At 39.0% G+C, this 21,635-nt stretch overlaps 1 protein-coding gene across 1 annotated transcript in view; it reads left to right on the top strand.

Moving 5' to 3' along the window:
* Positions 1–21,635, top strand: part of eys (eyes shut homolog) — a 522,745-nt gene that overhangs the window by 318,510 nt on the left and 182,600 nt on the right. The window contains exon 41 of the mRNA XM_057847548.1: positions 21,227–21,377. Within this exon, the coding sequence (XP_057703531.1) occupies positions 21,227–21,377 (151 nt within the window). The remainder of the gene's footprint in view (positions 1–21,226; positions 21,378–21,635) is intronic.

The raw sequence follows: 21,635 nt of genomic DNA, 5'->3' as shown, positions 1-21,635 counted from the left end.
TTCCACAGTAATTCACCGCTATACCACGAAATTGGTGTGGCTTTGTCTTTGTGTGGTTTTGGAGGACTCTTGACAAATTCCTTTATTTTCCATTGAGAGCAATGGCAATGGAGATGAAACTTGTGCATTTGCAGCTGCAGATGATTAATATTAAACAACAAATGTTGTCAATACAAATGTAGAAGCGTAGGCGAAACAGAAGTCGTTTGTGAATGTTTGAAAATGGTGTTGTTGTTGTGCTGAACCGGAAACAATGTTCTGAGCGGACCAATCACAGTCCTTCGACGTTCACGTCAAGCGCGTTGACGTGATGTGTAGTCAGGACTTTTTGGAGGTGCACGTCAGGCTATGGCATAGGGCAGGGGTGGGCAAAGTATTCCGGAAAGGGCCGCAGTGGGTGCGGGTTTTTTTTCATACCAATCATGAGGACAGTCTTTCACCAATCTGGTTTCTTACAAGTGCAATCAGTTGATTGCAGTCAGGTGCTTCTTGTTTCCACTGAAACCTCATTGGTTAAACTGTCTGTGCTGAATCAGTTGAAACAAAGACCAGGACCCACTGCGGCCCTCAAGGACCGGTTTGCCCACCCTTGGCGTAGGGTCATAATCGGATCTGCGTTAATGGCGTAGGTCCGCCGTCACTGCTACACAGAAGCATAAATCAGCCTTCAGGGTGATGGAATACGTCAATTTTTGGAGAAGGGCCAGTTTAGATTAGAGTGGGGATAACACAAGAAACATATAACATATGAGTAGAATAGAATGGAGGCGACGTCAAATAATATAATAATATAGCCTGTAGGCCAACAAAACATCCAGTCTGGTGTTTGCATCGATGTGATTGTGTTGTAGTCTGAGGCTCAACTCCCATACATCATCCGCTACAGCTAACGCTAATGCCTTTAGCTAACATTTGCAACATCAAAATTTAAAACTACTAACAATCAAAACATAAACATAATAAATTTATAAAATAAATAATAATAAAAATAGAGAAATAATTAGAAATACATTTTATCGTATTGTAACTCCACTGTTGGATACGTATGAGACACTTGGATTTTGCCTTTTTGACCGCTCACTGGCAAACACCTTTCATTTATTTGCCCAAAAAAATTCACTCAGCTGCATCTTTTGCAAAACAATAGAAAACTGCCCTCTACTGGCACTCCAGAGGAATTAACATCATTATTATATATCACTATCCAGCAATCCTCAGAACTTTAGTTTAATATACAATAATTTAGGTAATATGAGTAAGACTTAATTAACTCACCATTTATAAATTGGTACACATAATCCCAATATAAATTGAAGAACAAGCACTGGAGAGCAGTCATCTAAGTCATCTAAAGTCATCCTCTGAAGAGTCTCCAACATCCAAATTAAGGCTAATTATGCCCTCCAGGATTTGATGGCAAATTATTTGCGGTGTCTAGTTATTTTAATTTAAATTGGCAAAAAACATAGTCTATATTGCCACAATGTAAAAGATGTCAGATTTCTGACCATGTTCCAAATTTCCAGTCAAAACTCAGTTTCCAAAAAATACGGTAGTGTCATGTAATTGAAACATTAACATACCGTTTACAGCATTTGTCTTGTTGCTTTAATGCTGGTAACCCACAATGCATTGCTAACTACAGTAATAAACTGTTTAACACAAAAACGGTATTTTAGTGTTCAAAATTGGCCGTAAATTTACAGCAATTTTTTACAGTGTACTTGAAAAGATTAGAGAGGCCTGTAATTGTCAACATGGGTAAACCTGAACCATGAGAGACAGAATGTGGAAGAAAAAAAAAAAAAAAAACAGAAAATCACATTGTTTGATTTTTAAAGAATGTATTTCCAAATTAGAGTGGAAAATAAGTATTTGGTCACCTACAAACAAGCAAGATTTCTGGCTGTCAAAGAGGTCTAACTTCTTCCAAAGAGGTCTAACGAGGCTCCACTTGTATTTATGGCACCTGTTTTAACACATTATCTGTATAAAAGACACCTGTCCACAATCTCAGTCAGTCACACTCCAAACTCCACTATGGCCATAGACCAAAAAGCTGTGTGGTTGACTAAATACTTATTTGCATCACTTTATACACATACTGTATGAGAATGACTTTGCCCCTAATATGAGGTAAATTCATACCAATTCATGCCAAATTGCTCATTACCCGTTCTAGTGTACTGTATTCGAGATGAACAGAAAACAAGTGACACCTATAGATAGTTGATGAGAAGATTTTATATGCAGTTGTAGTAACTATAAAATTGCCTGCCATACTTCTATTATTTATGATAGTTTACAGTTATCCCCCACGGTTAGAGACTGAACTCTGTCGTGAATAATTTTAATAAAAGTAAATGGTTTACAGAATATTTGATTTTGCAAAAATATGCCCGAAGTGCATGTGTTCATGTAAATAACGGCAAAGACCCTTCTTAACAACCACCAGTTACAGTTGTGACAACCGTGGGGCTGATTTGCGTCACATAAGCTAAACCGATGCCCATTTTCTTTAAAAACAGGACAAATAGTGTCCGGCTACTGGGTTGTGCCGGATGTCGGACACATCACTGAAAAGCCTGTGTGTCCTTCCAAAAACCGGACAGGTGGTCACTCTCCTTGGAAAGGACAGTACAATGAGGTATAATACATGTTTTTGGATGGTTATTTTGAGATTTGGGGGGTTATTAGGGTAACTTAAAGGGTAATTCCGATTTATGAGGAAATTTAGGTTACTTTGCCAGCAAAGGAACGGAACTCGCAACCCGAGGACTACCTGTATATTTCATTTTCAGGTAAAAAGAACAAAGTAAAATTGCTGTAGAGAATGACTTGTCACAAGGTCCAGCAGGAGGACGTTATTGTGATCAGATATGGAATTAGATCATGTCATACAAGCCTAATTATTTTACCTTCATCCTGTCAAGACTCACCACCTCATTTATCAGCTGCCACACGTCATCTTACGTCTTTGATTTTAAGCATGCCCTCATCTCGGCCTTTGCAGATTTTCTCATAGATTAGTCGGAAAAATAATGACTACTCTGATGACATGCCATTCTTTCATCCTTACACTCATAAAAATAGGTTTGAAGCATGAAGTCAATTCTATAATTCCTAATTATAATGAGGTCTGTTTGCTCAGTGTCGTATTTGTCTGAACTGTTTACCTTCAGCTTCATGAAGAATCCAGGAAAAAGAAACTATGGTGCTTGTCATGGAAAGAGACGGATGTTCAGAAAGCATACATAGAGGGCACATTGCCTTTTATCTAGTAATGCTTCCTGGCTTATGGCAGAGCATCTCTTTGACATCAGAGGATAGCAACTGAAAAAAACTCTAGAGATCAAACAGACAAAGTTAATCAGAAGAGAACCAAAAGACATGTATTGAGATGCAAGAATCCCTCTGCCAGAGCTGCTTATTCTTACGGCCCCCTTTTTTTTCCTGTTACTGTTCTTCCCTGAAGCAAACATGTATATCTCCCCCTGGACTTCAATTGTCAGCTCAAGCAGAGAATTCCGAGGCGTTGGGGTGAGTTAGAGAGAGGGCAAATACGAGCGCGAGAACAAAGTAAAAAATAAAAATAAAAAAGAGGACAGAATCCAACATAAGGATGAACGCGAAGTAGCAGGACCATGGGGACTAACAACAATGTCCCCAATGTTGAAAAATGGAAAATAAAAAGATGGGTCAGTGTTGACACAGTAAATAATACTTGTCATCAGATGAATAATGGCAGGAGCTTCCAATGGATACTCAAGTTCTTTGTTTTCAAAGGACGTTTGTTGGTGTGTAAGTGAATCATTGACCTACATGACTGTGTCAACTGCTAAATCATGTCCTAGAGTGGATGATATATATTTTTTTCTTTTAAGGGGTCATCTAGCAAGTAAATTATAATTTTGAGTTCCTAAACTATGTTTTTTTTAGGGCTGTCAAACGATTAAAATGTTTAATCGAGATAATCACAGCTTAAAAATTAATCAATTATAATTAATCGCAATTCTAACCATCTCTAAAATATGCCATATTTTTCTGTAAATTATTGTTGGAATGGAAAAATAAGACACAAGACAAATATGTACATACAACACACTGTACATACAGTAAATACTGTATTTGTTTATTATAACAATAAATCCACAAGATGGCATTAACATTATTAACATTCTTTCTGTTAAAGGGATCCACGGATAGAAAGACTTGTAGTTCTTAAAAGATAAATGTACAAGTTCTGCTAATTTTATATTACACATGGGCTTCCTGCCGTTCTTCAACAGTGTCTTACGTAAGGTAGTGATTGAAATACACCACAAGGTGTCAATTGCGAGTTTTAAATTAATTAGAGCTCTAGCCAACGAGTGCGTTTTGCCCCTCGACTGACGTCGTAGTTTCCGGGTTCATTGTACTTTACGTTCATTTGAGTGTTGGCTTCACAACGTACGAGATGTCTGATAAGTTCTATATTGTGACTAAAAATTGCCATCCGGTGTATTTGTTGAGCTAAACGAAATGTTTGAATAGAGTTTGACTGAAGTCTGAGTAAGTTTTATGTGTATTTTGCATAGCTATTTTGATTAGGAATGCCAGTTCACTTTGCATTGCTATTTAACTGTGTGAGAATAGGGCCTTATTAATACAGACTGAAGCGCTTTTCTTTTTGTGAACATTTTCTTTTTTGAGAGACAGGAATATTATTTTTGTTGTGCCTTCACTAAATGATACTTAAGTTTGTTGTGAAGGAGTTGCCGAAGCTTATGCCAATAAACGGCGCGGTCCAATGAACGGCTGTGTCCACTCGCCTTTCTATGCCTCTTATCATGTGCAAAATAAATGGCGTCATTGTAATCTGTTTGAGGCAATGCATGAGCGGGTCATTCTGCACATGCGTTAAATGCGTCAAATATTTTAACGTGATTAATTTAAAAAATTAATTACCGCCGGTTAATGCGATAAATTTGACAGCACTAGTTTTTTTAATCATTTATTTTCCCAATGTAAAGCATTTTGAGTTTCATTTAATGATAAGTGAACCAAACTCAATTTTTATCAACCTGTTGTGAACACTAATTTTCAGTTAAGTAAGTAGAAATTTGGGGCTGGAAAACGTGCCTAACTTTATGTACCTCAGTTAAGTCAAATTAGAAAAAAATATTTTTTGTACCCAGTGTTTTTTGGGCATTTATTTAAACATGTGCAGATCTGCCTCGTCTATTTTGCGCTTTTCTGACATTCACGCACGAATCCGTGGTGAACCGCACCGTCTACCAGAGCTCTCTTCAGCACCTTGTCTTACTTTACTTCTCATCGATTTGGTAAGTAAACATTTTACTCTTTAATAAACTGTCGCGACATTTGACAGAGTAAAATATTGTGGCGACTGTTATTAATCTAAATCTAAATTTATAACTGCTCTGCAATTTCTTTGTTTTCCCCCAAGACGGACACACAGCGGATTTTTTTGTGAGACAAATCAACATGGGTTCCAAGAATTTTAGTGCAGGTGGTGAAAAAATGAAAAGGTGACACTTACCATTGAAATCAAGATGGAAATGATAGAAAAATATGAGCGTGGTGTGCGCGTTTGTGAACTCGCTTGACAATATGGCCGTAGAGTGTCTAAGATCTTGACGGTCCTCCTCCGACCTCCGTTCGCCAGTCTTTATAATATAAGGTGGCAATTATTATTGTGGTAACATCGCTAGAAAATGGCCAGCTTTGTCTGGTTTTTAATCATTTATTTCAGAATTTGTGCCTACTGTCCCTCTCTCACTCTGTCAAGTCAGCAACGCGGTGCATTCAGGTACAACACGCAAAACACATCTGCCACATTAAAACCCAATTCGTTACATTATTACAGGTATTATTAACAATATTACTGTTTTAGATTATTATTCCGATTTGTATTCATAAATTACTTGTTTTGCTCTCTGTAATTTCTATTTGCAATAGTACCAGCAGCATGTAATAAGGATTTAGTGTAGGTTTTCGAGCTGTGGAACGAATTAATGGAATTATAATGTATTCTTATATTTACAAACAAGTTCCTGGAATGAATTAACTTTGTATGTAGAGGTACCACTATAAGGTTATACTACTGATTCTTCATTTCACACCAAGCATTCACAAAACATTCAACAGGGTGTTAATGTCTCTTGTGTCTTAAATGCATTGTTGAGCATTTTAAAATAGTTTATTTGTTATGATTTAATGCATTGAGTGTTCTCCCTTCATTTATTTGGGCGTAAGGTCATTATAATTATTGTTCGAAAATGTGTTATCATTAAAATTAGAATGTGCTGTTTATATTGTAGAATTATTTCAGGTTAAAAAAAAAATGTAAATCTGCATATTAGGAACACTTATCACTTCTGTACTGGAAGCTCACAATAAGTAAGTTACTGAAATCTAATTCATTAAAGTTATTTTAAGTACTGCAAACTCAATTTGCTGTAATGCAGTTATTAAGGTTAATTTGAGTCCTTAAAATTGAAATAATTAAGTAAATTGCATTAAATCAATGTACTAGTACATTTTCTAAGGCAGCAAGTTTGCTTTTTTTTTTAAGTAAGGTCAACGTATCATATTTTACAGTGTACCATGTATTATGTATGTATGCATGTATAGTATTATGTATGCATGATGAATAATGTATCAAAATCAATGTAACTAAGTTTGAGTGAGTGGGTGGGTGATATCGCCCAAAAAAGCCAGCATTTTAGTGTGTCTGATATCGTTTAAGGACCCTGTGACAATTGGTTCTGACCTCATAACGTTTTTATTTTTCCAGGTGTTGCATCCAGTCATGAAGTTTTGAATTTAATCTTACAAAGCCTCGTACTCCTAAATAAATAATACATTTATTTCAGCTCCTATGTGCCTTCTCGTTTGTTGTTGTTGTCCAGGATTTATTACCAAATATGTAAATGCGTAGATTGCAATATATCTAATAAATTAAGCATTATCTACTGTATATTGCTTTTTAAATTCACAAACTTTGAATGCTCCCAAAAAGGTTAGGTTCTAATATATAATATATACAGTGGGGCAAATAAGTATTTAGTCAACCACCAATTGTGCAAGTTCCCCTACTTGAAAAGATTAGAGAGGCCTGTAATTGTCAACATGGGTAAACCTCAACCATGAGAGACAGAATGTGGGAAAAAAACAGAAAATCACATTGTTTGATATTTAAAGAATTTATTTCCAAATTAGAGTGGAAAATAAGTATTTGGTCAACTACAAACAAGCAAGATTTCTGGCTGTCAAAGGGGTCTAACTTCTTCTAACAAGGTCTAACCAGGCTCCGCTCGTTACCTATATTAATGGCACCTGTTTTAACTCATTATCGGTATAAAAGACACCTGTCCACGACCTCAGTCAGTCACACTCCAAACTCCACTATGGCCAAGACCAAATTTGACCTGCACAAGGCTGGGAAGACTGAATCTGCAATAGGTAAAACGCTTGGTGTAAAGAAATCAACTGTGGGAGCAATTATTAGAAAATGGAAGACATACAAGACCACTGATAATCTCCCTCGATCTGGGGCTCCATGCAAGATCTCACCCCATGGCGTCAAAATGATAACAAGAACGGTGAGCATAAATCCCAGAACCACACGTTGGGGGCTAGTGAATGACCTACAGAGAGCTGGGACCACAGTAACAAAGGCTACTATCAGTAACACAATGCGCCGCCAGGGACTCAAATCCTGCATTGCCAGATGTGTCCCCCTGCTGAAGAAAGCACACGTCCAGGCCCGTCTGCGGTTCGGTAGAAAGCATTTGGATGATCCAGAAGAGGACTGGGAGAATGTGTTATGGTCAGATGAAACAAAAATAGAACATTTTGGTAGAAACACGTGTTTTTGTGTTTGGAGGAGAAAGAATACTGAATTGCATCCGAAGGACACCATACCCACTGTGAAGCATGGGGGTGGAAACATCATGGTTTGGGCCTATTTTTCTGCAAAGGGACCAGGACGACTGATATGTGTAAAGGAAAGAATGAATGGGGCCATGTATCAAGAGATTTTGAGTGAAAATCTCCTTCCATCAGCAAGGGCAATGAAGATGAGGTGTGGCTGGGTCGTACAGCATGACAATGATCCCAATCACACAGCCAGGGCAACAAAGGAGTGGCTTCGTAAGAAGAATTTCAAGGTCCTGGAGTGGCCTAGCCAGTCTCCAGATCTCAACCCCATAGAAAATCTGTGGATGGAGTTGAGATTCCATGTTGCCCAACAACAGCCCAAAAACATCACTGCTCTAGAGGAGATCTGCATGGAGGAATAGGCCAAAATACAAGCAACAGTGTGTGAAAAGCTTATGAAGAGTTAGAGAAAACGTCTACTACTTCTACTACTTCAAACTATTGACCAAATACTTATTTTCCACCATGATTTGCAAATAAATTCTTTAAAAATCAAACAATGTGATTTTGGGGGGGGGGGTTCCACATTCTGTCTCTCATGGTTGAGGTTTACCCATGTTGACAATTACAGGCCTCTCTAATATTTTCAAGTGGGAGAACTTGCACAATTAGTTGTTGACTAAGTACTTATTTGCCCCACTGTATGTGTGTATCCGAGCATCCTCTTCATTCGCCCTTCTGACCATAAGGTGTTCCGACTGTTTTTTGTTGATGTATTAACTTTTATTCTTTATTCTTTGTTATTTTACATAACAACTCTCATTTTAAGTTTATTGTGCAATAATCTAACCTTACCCTATGTTTTGATGTTTTTTTTTAATGCTTTATAAAACATTTCGGAATTTTGGAAGGTCATTTACATGGAAAACGCTTCTCTACATACGGAATTTTCAGTTAAAGAAACTACTTCCAGAAACAATTTCGTAAGTAGAGGTACCACTGTACTAATGTTAATATAGTAATAAATGTTATATAAGGGATTACATGTATTATTATCGTATTACATTAGTTATTGTCTAAAAATGCATTAACTAATAATAATTAAGGGAACCTTATTGTAAAGTGTTTCCGAAAAATGTTGTTTGTTGTCAATGCGTCGCTAAGTTGTGCTTTTAAAGAACACTTTTCCTCACAAAAATATCTCTTGTTGTGATAGTTTATCAGAGAGGAGGAGTTATACAGGAAACGGTGGATTATCTGAACATGATTTCCCTTTTGCGTCCTGTTCAGATAATATGTCACAGTTAAGAGCCTCACTGTCTCAGCTTATGATGAGAAAGACCTCCAAGTCAGCTTATAACAGGCATTATCTGACTCCAGTATTAAGCTAAGCATAGCCTATCTGTGACAAAAAGATGGGGGATTTTCGGAATGCCCGTTTTATCCAGAAGGAATTGTTGAGCGCTGTCATATCAGTAGCCATGCAGGCTAGAAACAACAAGCTCAGCTTTTGCACCAATTCCTGTCATCTATTTCCATTCTTTCCCACTAGCATCACTTTATCACAGATGGCAGGAGTATTACAAAGACATTCTGAACTGTGTCTCAACGGCTCACACCTATTTGTCCAAATTCTTCAAGCCTTTGCCTCGTGCCAGTTTCTTCAAAGCACTTTGGCTCTGTCATCGCTGTCAAGATGAAATCAAAGTGGTCAACGTTGCTTATTTTGCCTCAGTGTTGCCTTTTGACCTCTGCTCCTTGATGGAATCCAAGGTTTATTAGATGTTTCATCAGGACAGCTTGCGCTTTCTTTCACACAAAGGCACTTACATTCTTATATCTTCTTAGGGAATTGTGCTGGATTAGAATGCATCCTCCTTCCTTCACCTTGCTGTAGATCCTGAGCTTCTGTTAGGGCATTTGCCGTGTGGTTTCCTGTCGGCCCCCCGCTGTACTTCTCAGCTGTAGACTCTCCCACTGTGGCAGGATGTAAATGAGTCTAGAAATTTAGGAGGATATACAAATTGTGATGCAGCTTAGTACCAGATAGAATTGCAAGAGGGAGTCTGGTATCACGAAAATGTAGAAGTACAGTGGTACCTCGACATACGATCGCTTGGATACACAATCTTTTCGACATCCGACATAAAATTTGACTCATCATTTGTATCTTCATCCGACGGCATGCTCGAAATACGATGATTTTTTTATAGCGCCGCAGTTTCTTTGTTTTGCCGGAAGACGGACGCACGGCTTATTTTCTGGTAAGAGAAATCAAAACTGGATCCAAAAAGGTTAACCCAGGTGTAGAAAAAAAGAAAAGGTTATGGTGCCAATCTGATTGTGGTAATATCGCCAAAGAAATTGCCAGCTTCGTCAGGTTTCTAATCATTTTTTCCATCAACTTGTGCAACACTGACGCCCGCATCAAAACAGAAAGTAAAAAAGAACCGCGCTCTCATGCTCAGCCCCACGGTGCGTTCAGGTACAGCAAAAAAAGTCCGCCACATTAGAACCAGATTCGTTACATTATGACAGGTATTATTATTATTATTAGGGCCCGAGCACTAGACGTGCGAAGGCCCTATTGTTTTGCAAAGGATTATTATTATTATTATTATTATTATTAGGGCCCGAGCACTAGGCGTGCGAAGGCCCTATTGTAATGCAAAGGATTATTATTATTATTATTATTATTATTATTATTATTATTATTATTATTATTCTTTTTTCATGGCAAATGAAAATGGCCAATTTGGAGGCCTGAACATGCACGAAAAGTCACCAAAATTTGCACATACGTGCAGATTCGCGTAAATTTCGATAATCTTGCGTCGTTTTGAAAAAATGTCAAAAAATGGCTCAGTGGCGCCCCCTTGACCCTTAAAATTTTCAAAAAGGCCTCTCCTCTCAGGTTTTCAACGTAGAGCAATGAAATTTGGGGAGTAGATACCTTATGCCTAACTGCTCAAAAAAGCCTCTTGCACCCATATTCCAAATCCAACAGGAAATCGGTTATTTTGGATCGAATCTGAAATTTTTTCGGTTCACAGTTGGAGTTCACATTTGGAGGCTTGAACATGCACGAAAACTCACCAAAATGTGCACATATGTTCAACTTTGCGTAAATTTTGATAATCTTTGAAAAAAATTAACAAAAAGGCTCAGTGGCGCCCCCTTGAAATTTTCAAAAAGGCCTGTCCTATTAGGTTTTTTCAACGTAGAATGATGAAATTTGGTGAGTCGATACATTGTGTAAAACTGCTCCAAAAAGTCTCTTGCACCTATATTCCAAATCCAACAGGAAGTCGGAAATTTTGGATCAAATGCGAAATTTTATCGATTTACATTTGAGACCTTGTCGCTGAAGAAAATAGTTGGATCGTCTTCAAAATTGGTCACACTATTCAGGAGACATATGAGATCTTAAGTTTTCAAAATGGTGAGTTTTCATCCAAGGGTCTGGCCTGGGCGTAGTCCCAAAGTTGGCCATTTTTAGGCAAAATACCAAATTCAGAAAATGATTAAAAACTTCGTGATACAACGTTCAATCTTTTTCATTTCTAGCATGTATATGAGATATCCCAGCCTGAACACGACTGCATTGAAATATTACTCATTAGGCCTGGCGCCCCCTAGTGGGAACAGGAAATGGCATTCTTTACGAGAGAGGATCCTCCTCCAAGGGAAAAAAATCTATTGACCTCAAACCTGTTTCAGGGGAGCCTCAAGACATGTGTTCAGGTGCCTGATGAAAAATATTGAGGTTTCGTTGAAGCGGAGAGGTCCAAACTGGAAGTGAAAATGACCGTCAACAATTTGTCTCGCCAAAAACTTTGAACAGTCATAACTCGGCAGATATGCAACATATCTGCGCCAAACTTTCCGTGTTTGTTGAGAGTCATACCCTGAAGGTTCTTGTAGGGGTCATTTGCATCAACTCTACAGTGCCAACTAGTGGCGACAGAAAGAAGTTTTAAAAAAGGCCTTTCCTATTGGGTTTTTTCAACATAGAGCGAGGAAATTTGGGGAGTAGATACCTTATGCAAAACTGCTCCAAAAAGTCTCTTGCACCCGTATTCCAAATCCAACAGGAAATCGGGTAATTTGGCTCAAATGTGAAATTTTTATCGGTTCACAGTAGGAGTTTACATTTGGAGGCTTGAACATGCACGAAAACTCACAAAAATTTCGACATACATGCGGCTTTGCATAACGTTCAATAATCTTGCAACGTTACGAAAACATGTAACAAAATGGCTCACTGGCGCCCCCTTGAAATTTTCAAAAAGGCCTCTCCATTTAGGTTTTTTCAACGTAGAGGGATGAAATTCGGAGAGTCAATACCTTGTACAAAACTGCTCCAAAAAGTCTCTTGCATGCGTATTCCAAACCCAACAGGAAATCGGGTATTTTGGATTGAATCTGAATTTTTTATCGATTTACAGTGTGCACATTTTACACCTTGGCACCTAGGGAATTAGTTTGATCATTCTCAAAATTGGCGAGACTGTTCATGAGGCATATGAAATCTTAAGTTATCAAAATGGTGTGTTTTCATTCACGGGCCTGACCTGGGCGGGGTGCCAAAGTCGGCCATTTTTTCGCCAAAACATCGAATTCGGAAAATGACTGATAACTCCCTCATACAACGTTCAATCTATTTTAAATCTGGCATGTGTGTGAGGTATACCAGCCTGAGCAGGACTGGATTGAAAATTTACCATTTGTGCCTGGCGCCTCCTAGCGGGAACAGGAAATGCCCTTTTTTACGGGACACACTCCTCCTCTAAAGGGAAAAAATCAATCTACCTCAAACCTGCATAAGGGAAGCCTTAAGACCTGTCTTCAGGTGCCTGATGAAAAATATTGAAGTTTCGTTGAAGCGGAGGGGTCCAAACAGGAAAGTGAAAATGACTGTCAACAATTTTTCTCTCCAAAAACTTTGAACAGTCATAACTCGGCAGATATACAACATATCTGCGCCAAACTTCCCGTGCTTGTTGAGAGTCATACCCTGAAGGGCCTTGTAGGGGTCATTTGCATCAACCCTACAGCGCCAACTAGTGGCAATAGAAAGTCACTCGTTTTTCCAATACATGTCCAGTTCTTTTCAGGTTGGTCATTGTAGTTTCAAGACCTATTAAAATACTTATTTACGGCACATGTCCACGTGTCTCTATCTGTTGCCGTGACGACCCTTTGTTCGCCATTTAAAGGAAATATTTTTTTTCAGAGACTCAGGCAGCTTATAGAGCCACAATATTTGGCACACTTGGTCGAATTGGCCCAGTTAGAAGATTAATTTGGTTTTGAATAAGGGCTTGGCTGCACAGCTCAGTAGTTGCTCCTTTTTTGTAGTACTCTCTCCAATAGGGTTTTTTATCTCTTGGGTGTGGTAATGTAAATAGGCGACTTTCGTGCATGTTAGGTTCTAATGAAATGATTAGAGAGGAGGATCTGCCACCACCCTGACCTGCACACAGTCCGACTTGCGTGACGTCCGAGTTGCGCTAGATTGCGAGGGCCCGTTCAGTCCTGCTTGCAGGCCTAGTTATTAGGGCCCGAGCACTCTCAGCGTGCGAGGCCCTATTGTTCTTCGAAGGATTATTATTATTATTTTTTCATGGCAAATGAAAATGGCCAATTTGAAGGCCTGAACATGCTCAAAAACTCACCAAAATTTGCACATACATCCGGCTTCGCGAAAATTTCGACAATTTGGCAACGTTTACAAAAAAAATTTAAAAATGGCTCAGTGGCGCCCCCTTGCAATTTTCAAAATGCCCTTTGCTTTGATGTATTTCAACGTAGGGCGATGAAATTTGGGGAGTGGATACATTGTCCAGAACCGCTTCAAAAAGTCTAAAGCACCCATATTCCAAACCCAACAGGAAATGGGATATTCTGGATTGAATGTTGAAAAACATAGCATTTTGGGCGAAAACCAGCATGCACGTTTCAGACCGTTGCGCCGAGCCAGTACGTTGGATCTTCCTCAAAATTGGTGTAAGTGTTCATGAGACATATGAGATACTAAGTTGTGAAAATGGTGAGTTTTCGTCCACGGGCCTGACCTGGGCGGGGTACCAAAGTCGGGTGTTTTTTTGGCAACGCGCCAATTTCAGTAAATGATTAATAACTTCCTGATACAAGGTCCAATCTTTTTCATATTTGGCATGCATGTAAGGTGTCTTAACCTGAACACGACTGCATTGAAATATTTTCCATTAGGCCTGGCGCCCCCTTGTGGGAAGAGGAAACACCCTTTTTTACGAAAAAGGCTCCTCCTCCTGGTGAAAAACATCAATTGATCTCAAACCTGCATCAGGGGAGCCTTAAGACATGTCTTTAGGTATCTGATGAAAAATATTGAGTTTTCGTTGATGTTGCAGTATCCAAACAGGAAAGTGAAAAGACCCTCGGCATTTTCTCTCAAAATGGCAAATTTCAAGGTCTGAACATGCTCGAAAACTCACCAAAATGTGCACATACATGTGGCTTCATGTAGATTTCATGAATTTAGCAACATTGCCAAAAGATGTAATAAAATGGCTCAGTGGCGCCCCCTTCAATTTTTAAAAAAGGCCTGTCCTATTAGTTTTTTTCGACGTAGAGTGATGAAATTTGGGGAGTGGATACGTTGTGCAAAACTGCTCCAAAAAGTCTCTTGCACCCATATTCCAAACCCAACAGGAAATCGGGTATTATGGATTGAATCTTGCATTTTTGTCAAAAACCTGCATGCACGTTTGAGACCATTACGCCGAAGCAGTAAGTTGAATGCTTCTCAAAATTGGTCAGACATCCCAAAAACATGCATGGTAGGCTGATTGAGCACTCTAAATTGTCCGTAGGTATGAGTGTGCGCGTGAATGGTTGTATGTCTCCTTGTGCCCTGCAATTGGCTGGCAACCAGTTCAGGGTGTCCCCTGCCTACTGCCCCGAGTTAGCTGGGATAGGCTCCAGCACCTCCGCGACCCTCGTGAGGAAAAGCGGCATGGAAAATGAATGAATGAATGAATGTTCATGACACATATGAGATGTTAGGTTATCAAAATGGTGACATTTCATTCACGGCCCTTTCCTGGGCAGGGGAGCAAATGTGTCTTATTTTTGACAATACAATTCAGTAAAAGACTACTGTATTTTTCCGACTATAAATCGTGTTTTTTTTTCTTCATATTTTGGTTTGGGGTGCGACTTATACTCAGCAGTGACTTATGTGTGAAATTATTAACACATTATGATAACATTTCCCATGTTATTTAGGTGTTTTGGACTAATGGTTTTGTAAACTTGTTAGCATGCTATAGTTATCTGAATAACTCTTAATAGCTATGGCCATTTTCATTTGCCATGAAAAAATAATAATAACGAGTGCGCTCCCAGTTGGGCGTGAAAGCGCCACAAACTAAATGCATCCATTTCAATATAAAAAAGTCAATTATACAATTGAACATACATTGCCAAAGGCAGAACGCGAACGTGGCCATAGCTATTAACAGTTATTCAGATTACTATAGCATGCTAACAGGTTTACAAAACTATTAGGCCTGATGCCCCCTGGTGAGTGAAATTATTAACACATTATGATATAATTTCCCGTGTTATTTTGGTGTTTTGGACTGATGGTTTTGTAAACTTGTTAGCATGCTATAGTTATCTGAATAACTGTTAATAGCTATGGCCACGTTCGCGTTCTGCCTTTGGCAATGTATGTTCAATTGTATAATTGACTTTTTTATATTGAAATGGATGCATTTAGTTTGTGGCGCTTTCACGCCCACCTGGGAGCGCACTCGCACTTGTTTACGTGAATAAGCTCTCGCACACCAGAAGAAGACAGACAGCCACGTAGCTCTGAGTGAGTGAGTGAGTGAGTGAGTGAGTGAGTGAGTGAGTGAGTGAGTGAGTGAGTGAGTGAGTGAGTGAGTGAGTGAGTGAGTGAGTGAGTGAGTGAGTGAGTGAGTGGACTAGTTAGCGAGAGAGAAAGACGGCTGCGAACCTACGTTCATTGTTTATGCCTTTAAAATATCTCTACAGAGGCAACGCCTGCGTGTATCATCTTTTCTGTTGTTGTGTGTTTTCCACCCGCGAGCGGACACTTACAGCCAGTTGTGTGGTTGTTTGAATGGTGTGCTAATGCTAGCGAACGCATGCTAATCTGTTACATTATTGCTGTAATAGTACGTAATTATCATTTATTTACGGTGATGTGAACCTGTTTGCTATCGAGGACCAAATTGATTCAACAAATTATGCGGACATCCAGAATTGTCTTTTTGGAGTTCGCTGTCTATAGCCAGGACCGAGCGGTAGCGTCCTGGTGAGGACAGTATATTCGCATTTCGTTGTTTATGCACTGTACACTGTACATTTATTCAGCATGTTGTTCTCTATTGTATCTTTATATTAAATTGCCTTTCAAGATGACATATCTGTTCTATGTGTTGGATTTTATCAAGTAAATTTCACCCACAAATGCGACTTATACTCCGGTAAGACTTTTGTTTCCTTAAAGCAGAGGGGTCCAATAGGAAAGTCATAATGACCGTGTTCAGGTGCCTAATAAACACTTTTGTTTTGTTAAAGCAGAGGGGTCCGATAAGAAAGTCATCATGACCGTCGCCATTTTCTCTCCCCACTAATTCTGAACATTCAGACATGCAATATATCTGCCTGGATATCTGTCTGTTGTCGACTGCCACCGCCCCGACCTGCCTGCCCTCCGACTTTGTTTGACGTCCGAGTTGCGCCATACGCGAGGGCCCGTCAGTCCTGCTTGCAGGGCTAGTTATTATTATTCTTTTTTCAGGGCAAATGAAAATGGCCAATTTGGAGGCCTGAACATGCACGAAAAGTCACCAAAATTTGCACGTACGTGCAGATTCGCGTAAATTTCGATAATCTTGCGTCGTTTTGAAAAAATGTCAAAAAATGGCTCAGTGGCGCCCCCTTGACCCTTAAAATTTTCAAAAAGGCCTCTCCTCTCAGGTTTTCAACGTAGAACAATGAAATTTGGGGAGTAGATACCTTATGCCTAACTGTTCAAAAAAGCCTCTTGCACCCATATTCCAAATCCAACAGGAAATCGGGTATTTTGGATCGAATGTGAAATTTTTTCGGTTCACAGTTGGAGTTTACGTTTGGAGGCTTGAACATGCATGAAAACTCACCAAAATTTGCACATACATTCAACTTTGCGTAAATTTTGATAATCTATAAAAAAAATTAACAAAATGGCTCAGTGGCGCCCCCTTGAAATTTTCAAAAAGGCCTCTCCCATTAGGTTTTTTCAACGTAGAACAATGAAATTTAGTGAGTCGATACATTGTACAAAACTGCTCCAAAAAGTCTCTTGCACCCATATTCCAAACCCAACAGGAAGCCGGAAATTTTGGGTCAAATGCGAAATTTTATCGATTTACATTTGAGACCTTGTCGCTGAAGGATAAAGTTGGATCGTCTTCAAAATTGGTCAGACTATTCAGGAGACCTATGAGATCTTAAGTTTTCAAAATGGTGTGTTTTCATTCAAGGGTCTGGCCTGGGCGTGGTCCCAAAGTCGGCCATTTTTGGGCAAAATACCAAATTCAGAAAATGATTAAAAACTCCGTGATACAACGTTCAATCTTTTTCATTTCTAGCATGTATATGAGATATCCCAGCCTGAACACGACTGCATTGAAATATTACCCATTAGGCCTGGCGCCCCCTAGTGGGAACAGGAAATGGCCTTCTTTACGAGACAGGCTCCTCCTCCAAGGGAAAAAAATCTATTGACCTCAAACCTGTTTCAGGGGAGCCTCAAGACATGTGTTCAGGTCCCTGATGAAAAATATTGAGGTTTCGTTGAAGCGGAGAGGTCCAAACTGGAAGTGAAAATGACCGTCAACAATTTGTCTCGCCAAAAACTTTGAACAGTCATAACTCGGCAGATATGCAACATATCTGCGCCAAACTTTCCGTGTTTGTTGAGAGTCATACCCTGAAGGTTCTTGTAGGGGTCATTTGCATCAACTCTACAGTGCCAACTAGTGGCGACAGAAAGAAGTTTTAAAAAAGGCCTTTCCTATTGGATTTTTTCAACATAGAGCAAGGAAATTTGGGGAGTAGATACCTTATGCAAAACTGCTCCAAAAAGTCTCTTGCACCCATATTCCAAATCCAACAGGAAATCGGGTATTTTGGATCGAATGTGAAATTTTCATGGGTTCACAGTAAGAGTTTACATTTGGAGGCTTGAATATGCATAAAAACTCACCAAAATTTGCACATACATGCGGCTTTGGATAACGTTCGATAATCTTGCAACGTTACGAAACAATTTAATAAAATGGCTCAGTGGCGCCCCCTTGAAATTTTCAAAAAGGCCTCTCCATTTAGGTTTTTGTAACATAGAGTGATGAAATTTGGAGAGTCAAAACTTTGTGCAAAACTTCTCCAAAAAGTCTCTTGCACACACATTCCAAATCCTACAGGAAATCGGGTAATTTGGATTGAATGTGAACTTTTTATCGATTTACAGTGTGCACATTTTACACCTTGGCACCTAGGGAATTAGTTTGATCAATCTCAAAATTGGTGAGACTGTTCATGAGGCATATGAAATCTTAAGTTATAAAAATGGTGTGTTTTCATTCACGGGCCTGACCTGGGCGGGGCGCCAAATTCTTCCATTTTTTCGCCAAAACACCGAATTCGGAAAATGACTGATAACTCCCTCATACAACGTTCAATCTATTTTAAATCTGGCATGTGTGTGAGGTATACCAGCCTGAGCAGGACTGAATTGAAAATTTACCATTTGTGCCTGGCGCCTCCTAGTGGGAACAGGAAATGCCCTTTTTTACGGGACACACTCCTCCTCTAAAGGGAAAAAATCAATCTACCTCAAACCTGCATAAGGGAAACCTTAAGACCTGTCTTCAGGTGCCTGATGAAAAATATTGAAGTTTCGTTGAAGCGGAGGGGTCCAAACAGGAAAGTGAAAATGACTGTCAACAATTTTTCTCTCCAAAAACTTTGAACAGTCATAACTCGGCAGATATACAAGATATCTGCGCCAAACTTCCCGTGCTTGTTGAGAGTCATACCCTGAAGGGCCTTGTAGGGGTCATTTGCATCAACCCTACAGCGCCAACTAGTGGCGATAGAAAGTCACTTGTTTTTCCAAAACGTCCAGTTCTTTTCATGTTGGTCATTGTAGTTTCAAGACCTATTAAAATACTTTTTTACGGCCCATGTCCACGTGTCTCTGTCTGTTGCCGTGACGACCCTTTGTTCGCCATTTAAAGGAAATATTTTTTTTCAGAGACTCAGGGAGCTTATAGAGCCACAATAGTTGGCACACTTGGTCGAATTGGCCCAGTTAGAAGATTAATTTTGGTTTTGAATAAGGGCTTGGCTGCACAGCTCAGTAGTGGCTCCTTTTTTGTAGTACTCTCTCCAATAGGGGTTTTTATCTCTTGGGTGTGGGAATGTAAATAGGCGACTTTCGAGCATGTTAGGTTCTAATGAGATGATTAGAGAGGAGGATCTGCCACCACCCTGACCTGCACACAGTCCGAGTTGCGTGACGTCCGAGTTGCGCTAGATTGCGAGGGCCCGTTCAGTCCTGCTTGCAGGCCTAGTTATTATTATTATTACTATTATTATATTATTTTTATTATGATCTTTAATTAATAATGTATTTGTCTTGCTCTTTGTAATTGCTATTTGCAATAGTAACAGCAGTATTTATTCAGGATTTAGTGTAGGTTTTTTGGCTGTGGAACGATGTAACGGAATTATAATGTATTCTAATGGGAAAATCCTGCTCGACATACGACAATTTTGACTTACAAACAAGGTCCTGGAATGAATTAACTTCGTATGCAGAGGTACGACTGTATATTCCTCAAAAGGTTCTACAGTGGTATAAAAAAGTATCTGAACCTTTTGGAATTTCTCACATTTCTGCATAAAACACCATCAAATGTGATCTGATCTTTTTCAAAATCGCACAAATGCAAAACCACACAAATGAAAAAACAGTTTTTGCTTTAACTAAAACCACCCAAATATTTATAAGTTTTCATATTTTAATAAGGATAGCATGCAAACAATGATAGAAGGGGGAAACATAAGTAAGTGAACCATCATATTTAATATTTTGTGCCCCCCTCTTTGGCAGCAATAACTTCAACCAGATGCTTCTTGTAGCTGCAGATCAGTCTGGCACATCGATCAGGACTAATGTAATTTTGCGGCTTATAGTCCGGTGCGTCTTATTTGTTGATTAATTTGGGTTAATAGGCAACACATTATTTGACAGTGGCGTCATAAGACTGTCATAAGACCGTCACAATTATGACATGACACTATCATGGGTATTACTGAATGCTAATTTCATTACGTGTCATCCAGCAAATTGTGTCAGTAACTCCATTTATGTCCTACAGGATTTTACGTCCATTGAAAAGTGAGATAATTTACCAGATAACATTAAATGACATCTGTTATAAGCATTTGTTAATGCTCATGACAGTCTCAAGTCATAATTATGATTGTCTAATGGTAGTCTTATAGTGCCAATGTCAAATAAAGTGTTACCAAATTCCATAACTAGCAATCAATGAATCAAGTGGAACAGTAACTGAAGAAATAATTAGCACAGAACATGAATTTTGGTTGTTATTTACATCTGTAGCGCTGCAATGCATGCCAAGAGGCATGCTGGACAACTACAGTGTTGACAGCAGGTGGCAGCAGAGGTTGACTTTCTCCATCAAGGGTGCAGTGATGGCCGAATGAAGCTTCTTGAAGCAATGAAGTTTGCGACAATTGGTTTAAAGCTTCATGGTGGTTCATTTGGTCTTATGACAGTCGTATGATGCCGCTGTCAAATGAAGTGTTATCGGTTAATATCTTTTGGTGTAAATATCCCATAGTACAGTAAGGACAGCTGCAGCTTATAGTCCGGCGTGGCTTATCTATGAACAAATGTCGTTTTTGTGTCAAATTTGGTGGGTGGCGGCTTATAGTCAGGTGCACCTTATAGTGCAAAACTTACGGTAATTCTTCTCTACAAAGCTGCTGTAGTTCAGTCAGATTCCTGGGATGTCTTTCATGAATCGCTGTCTTTAGGTCATACATAGTGAAAACAACTATAAAAATGAATACAACCTTGATATTTCTGAAAATGCTTCTGTTGTGAACCTCAACTTTCTTAACAATCTGGCAAAGCTAGATAGAAAGTAGCATTTGAGAGCAGTCTCATCTATACCTATATCTGAGGCATTATAATAAACAAACAAATGTCATATTTATAATAAATATTATATCCCAACCTTTTTAGCTGAGGAGCAGACATTTGGTGGCACCTTCCTTCACGTGTTCCTTCAAGATGGAAATCCCGTTGCTGAGCTTGGATGTGGTGGTAAACATGTTCTCAACGTGGCCGCCAGTCAGACCATCAACAATAACAAATGGACGCAAATGACAATTCGGTAAGAATTATTTCCTCATTTACAGTACAGTACACTGTAAAATAAAATACAATTTCCATGCTAACTTAATTTTTTAAATAAACACTTCTCAATTTTCAAGTTTTCATTAGTAAGTTGTTATTTTGAGTATTTGCAACACATCTAGTTAACACTAACAACTTGATGAGTTGTGCGAGCAATTTTGAGGCAAAACACATTTCTGAATGAGCAGAATTAGTTGAAATATTATGAGAGAGGTGCTGTAGAGCGGGAAGTTTT

Source organism: Corythoichthys intestinalis, chromosome 10, assembly GCF_030265065.1.
Source record: "Corythoichthys intestinalis isolate RoL2023-P3 chromosome 10, ASM3026506v1, whole genome shotgun sequence".
In the NCBI taxonomy this organism is placed as follows: Eukaryota; Metazoa; Chordata; class Actinopteri; order Syngnathiformes; family Syngnathidae; genus Corythoichthys; species Corythoichthys intestinalis.
Note: the sequence above shows the minus strand (reverse complement) of the source record. Positions and strands in the feature narration are given on the sequence as shown.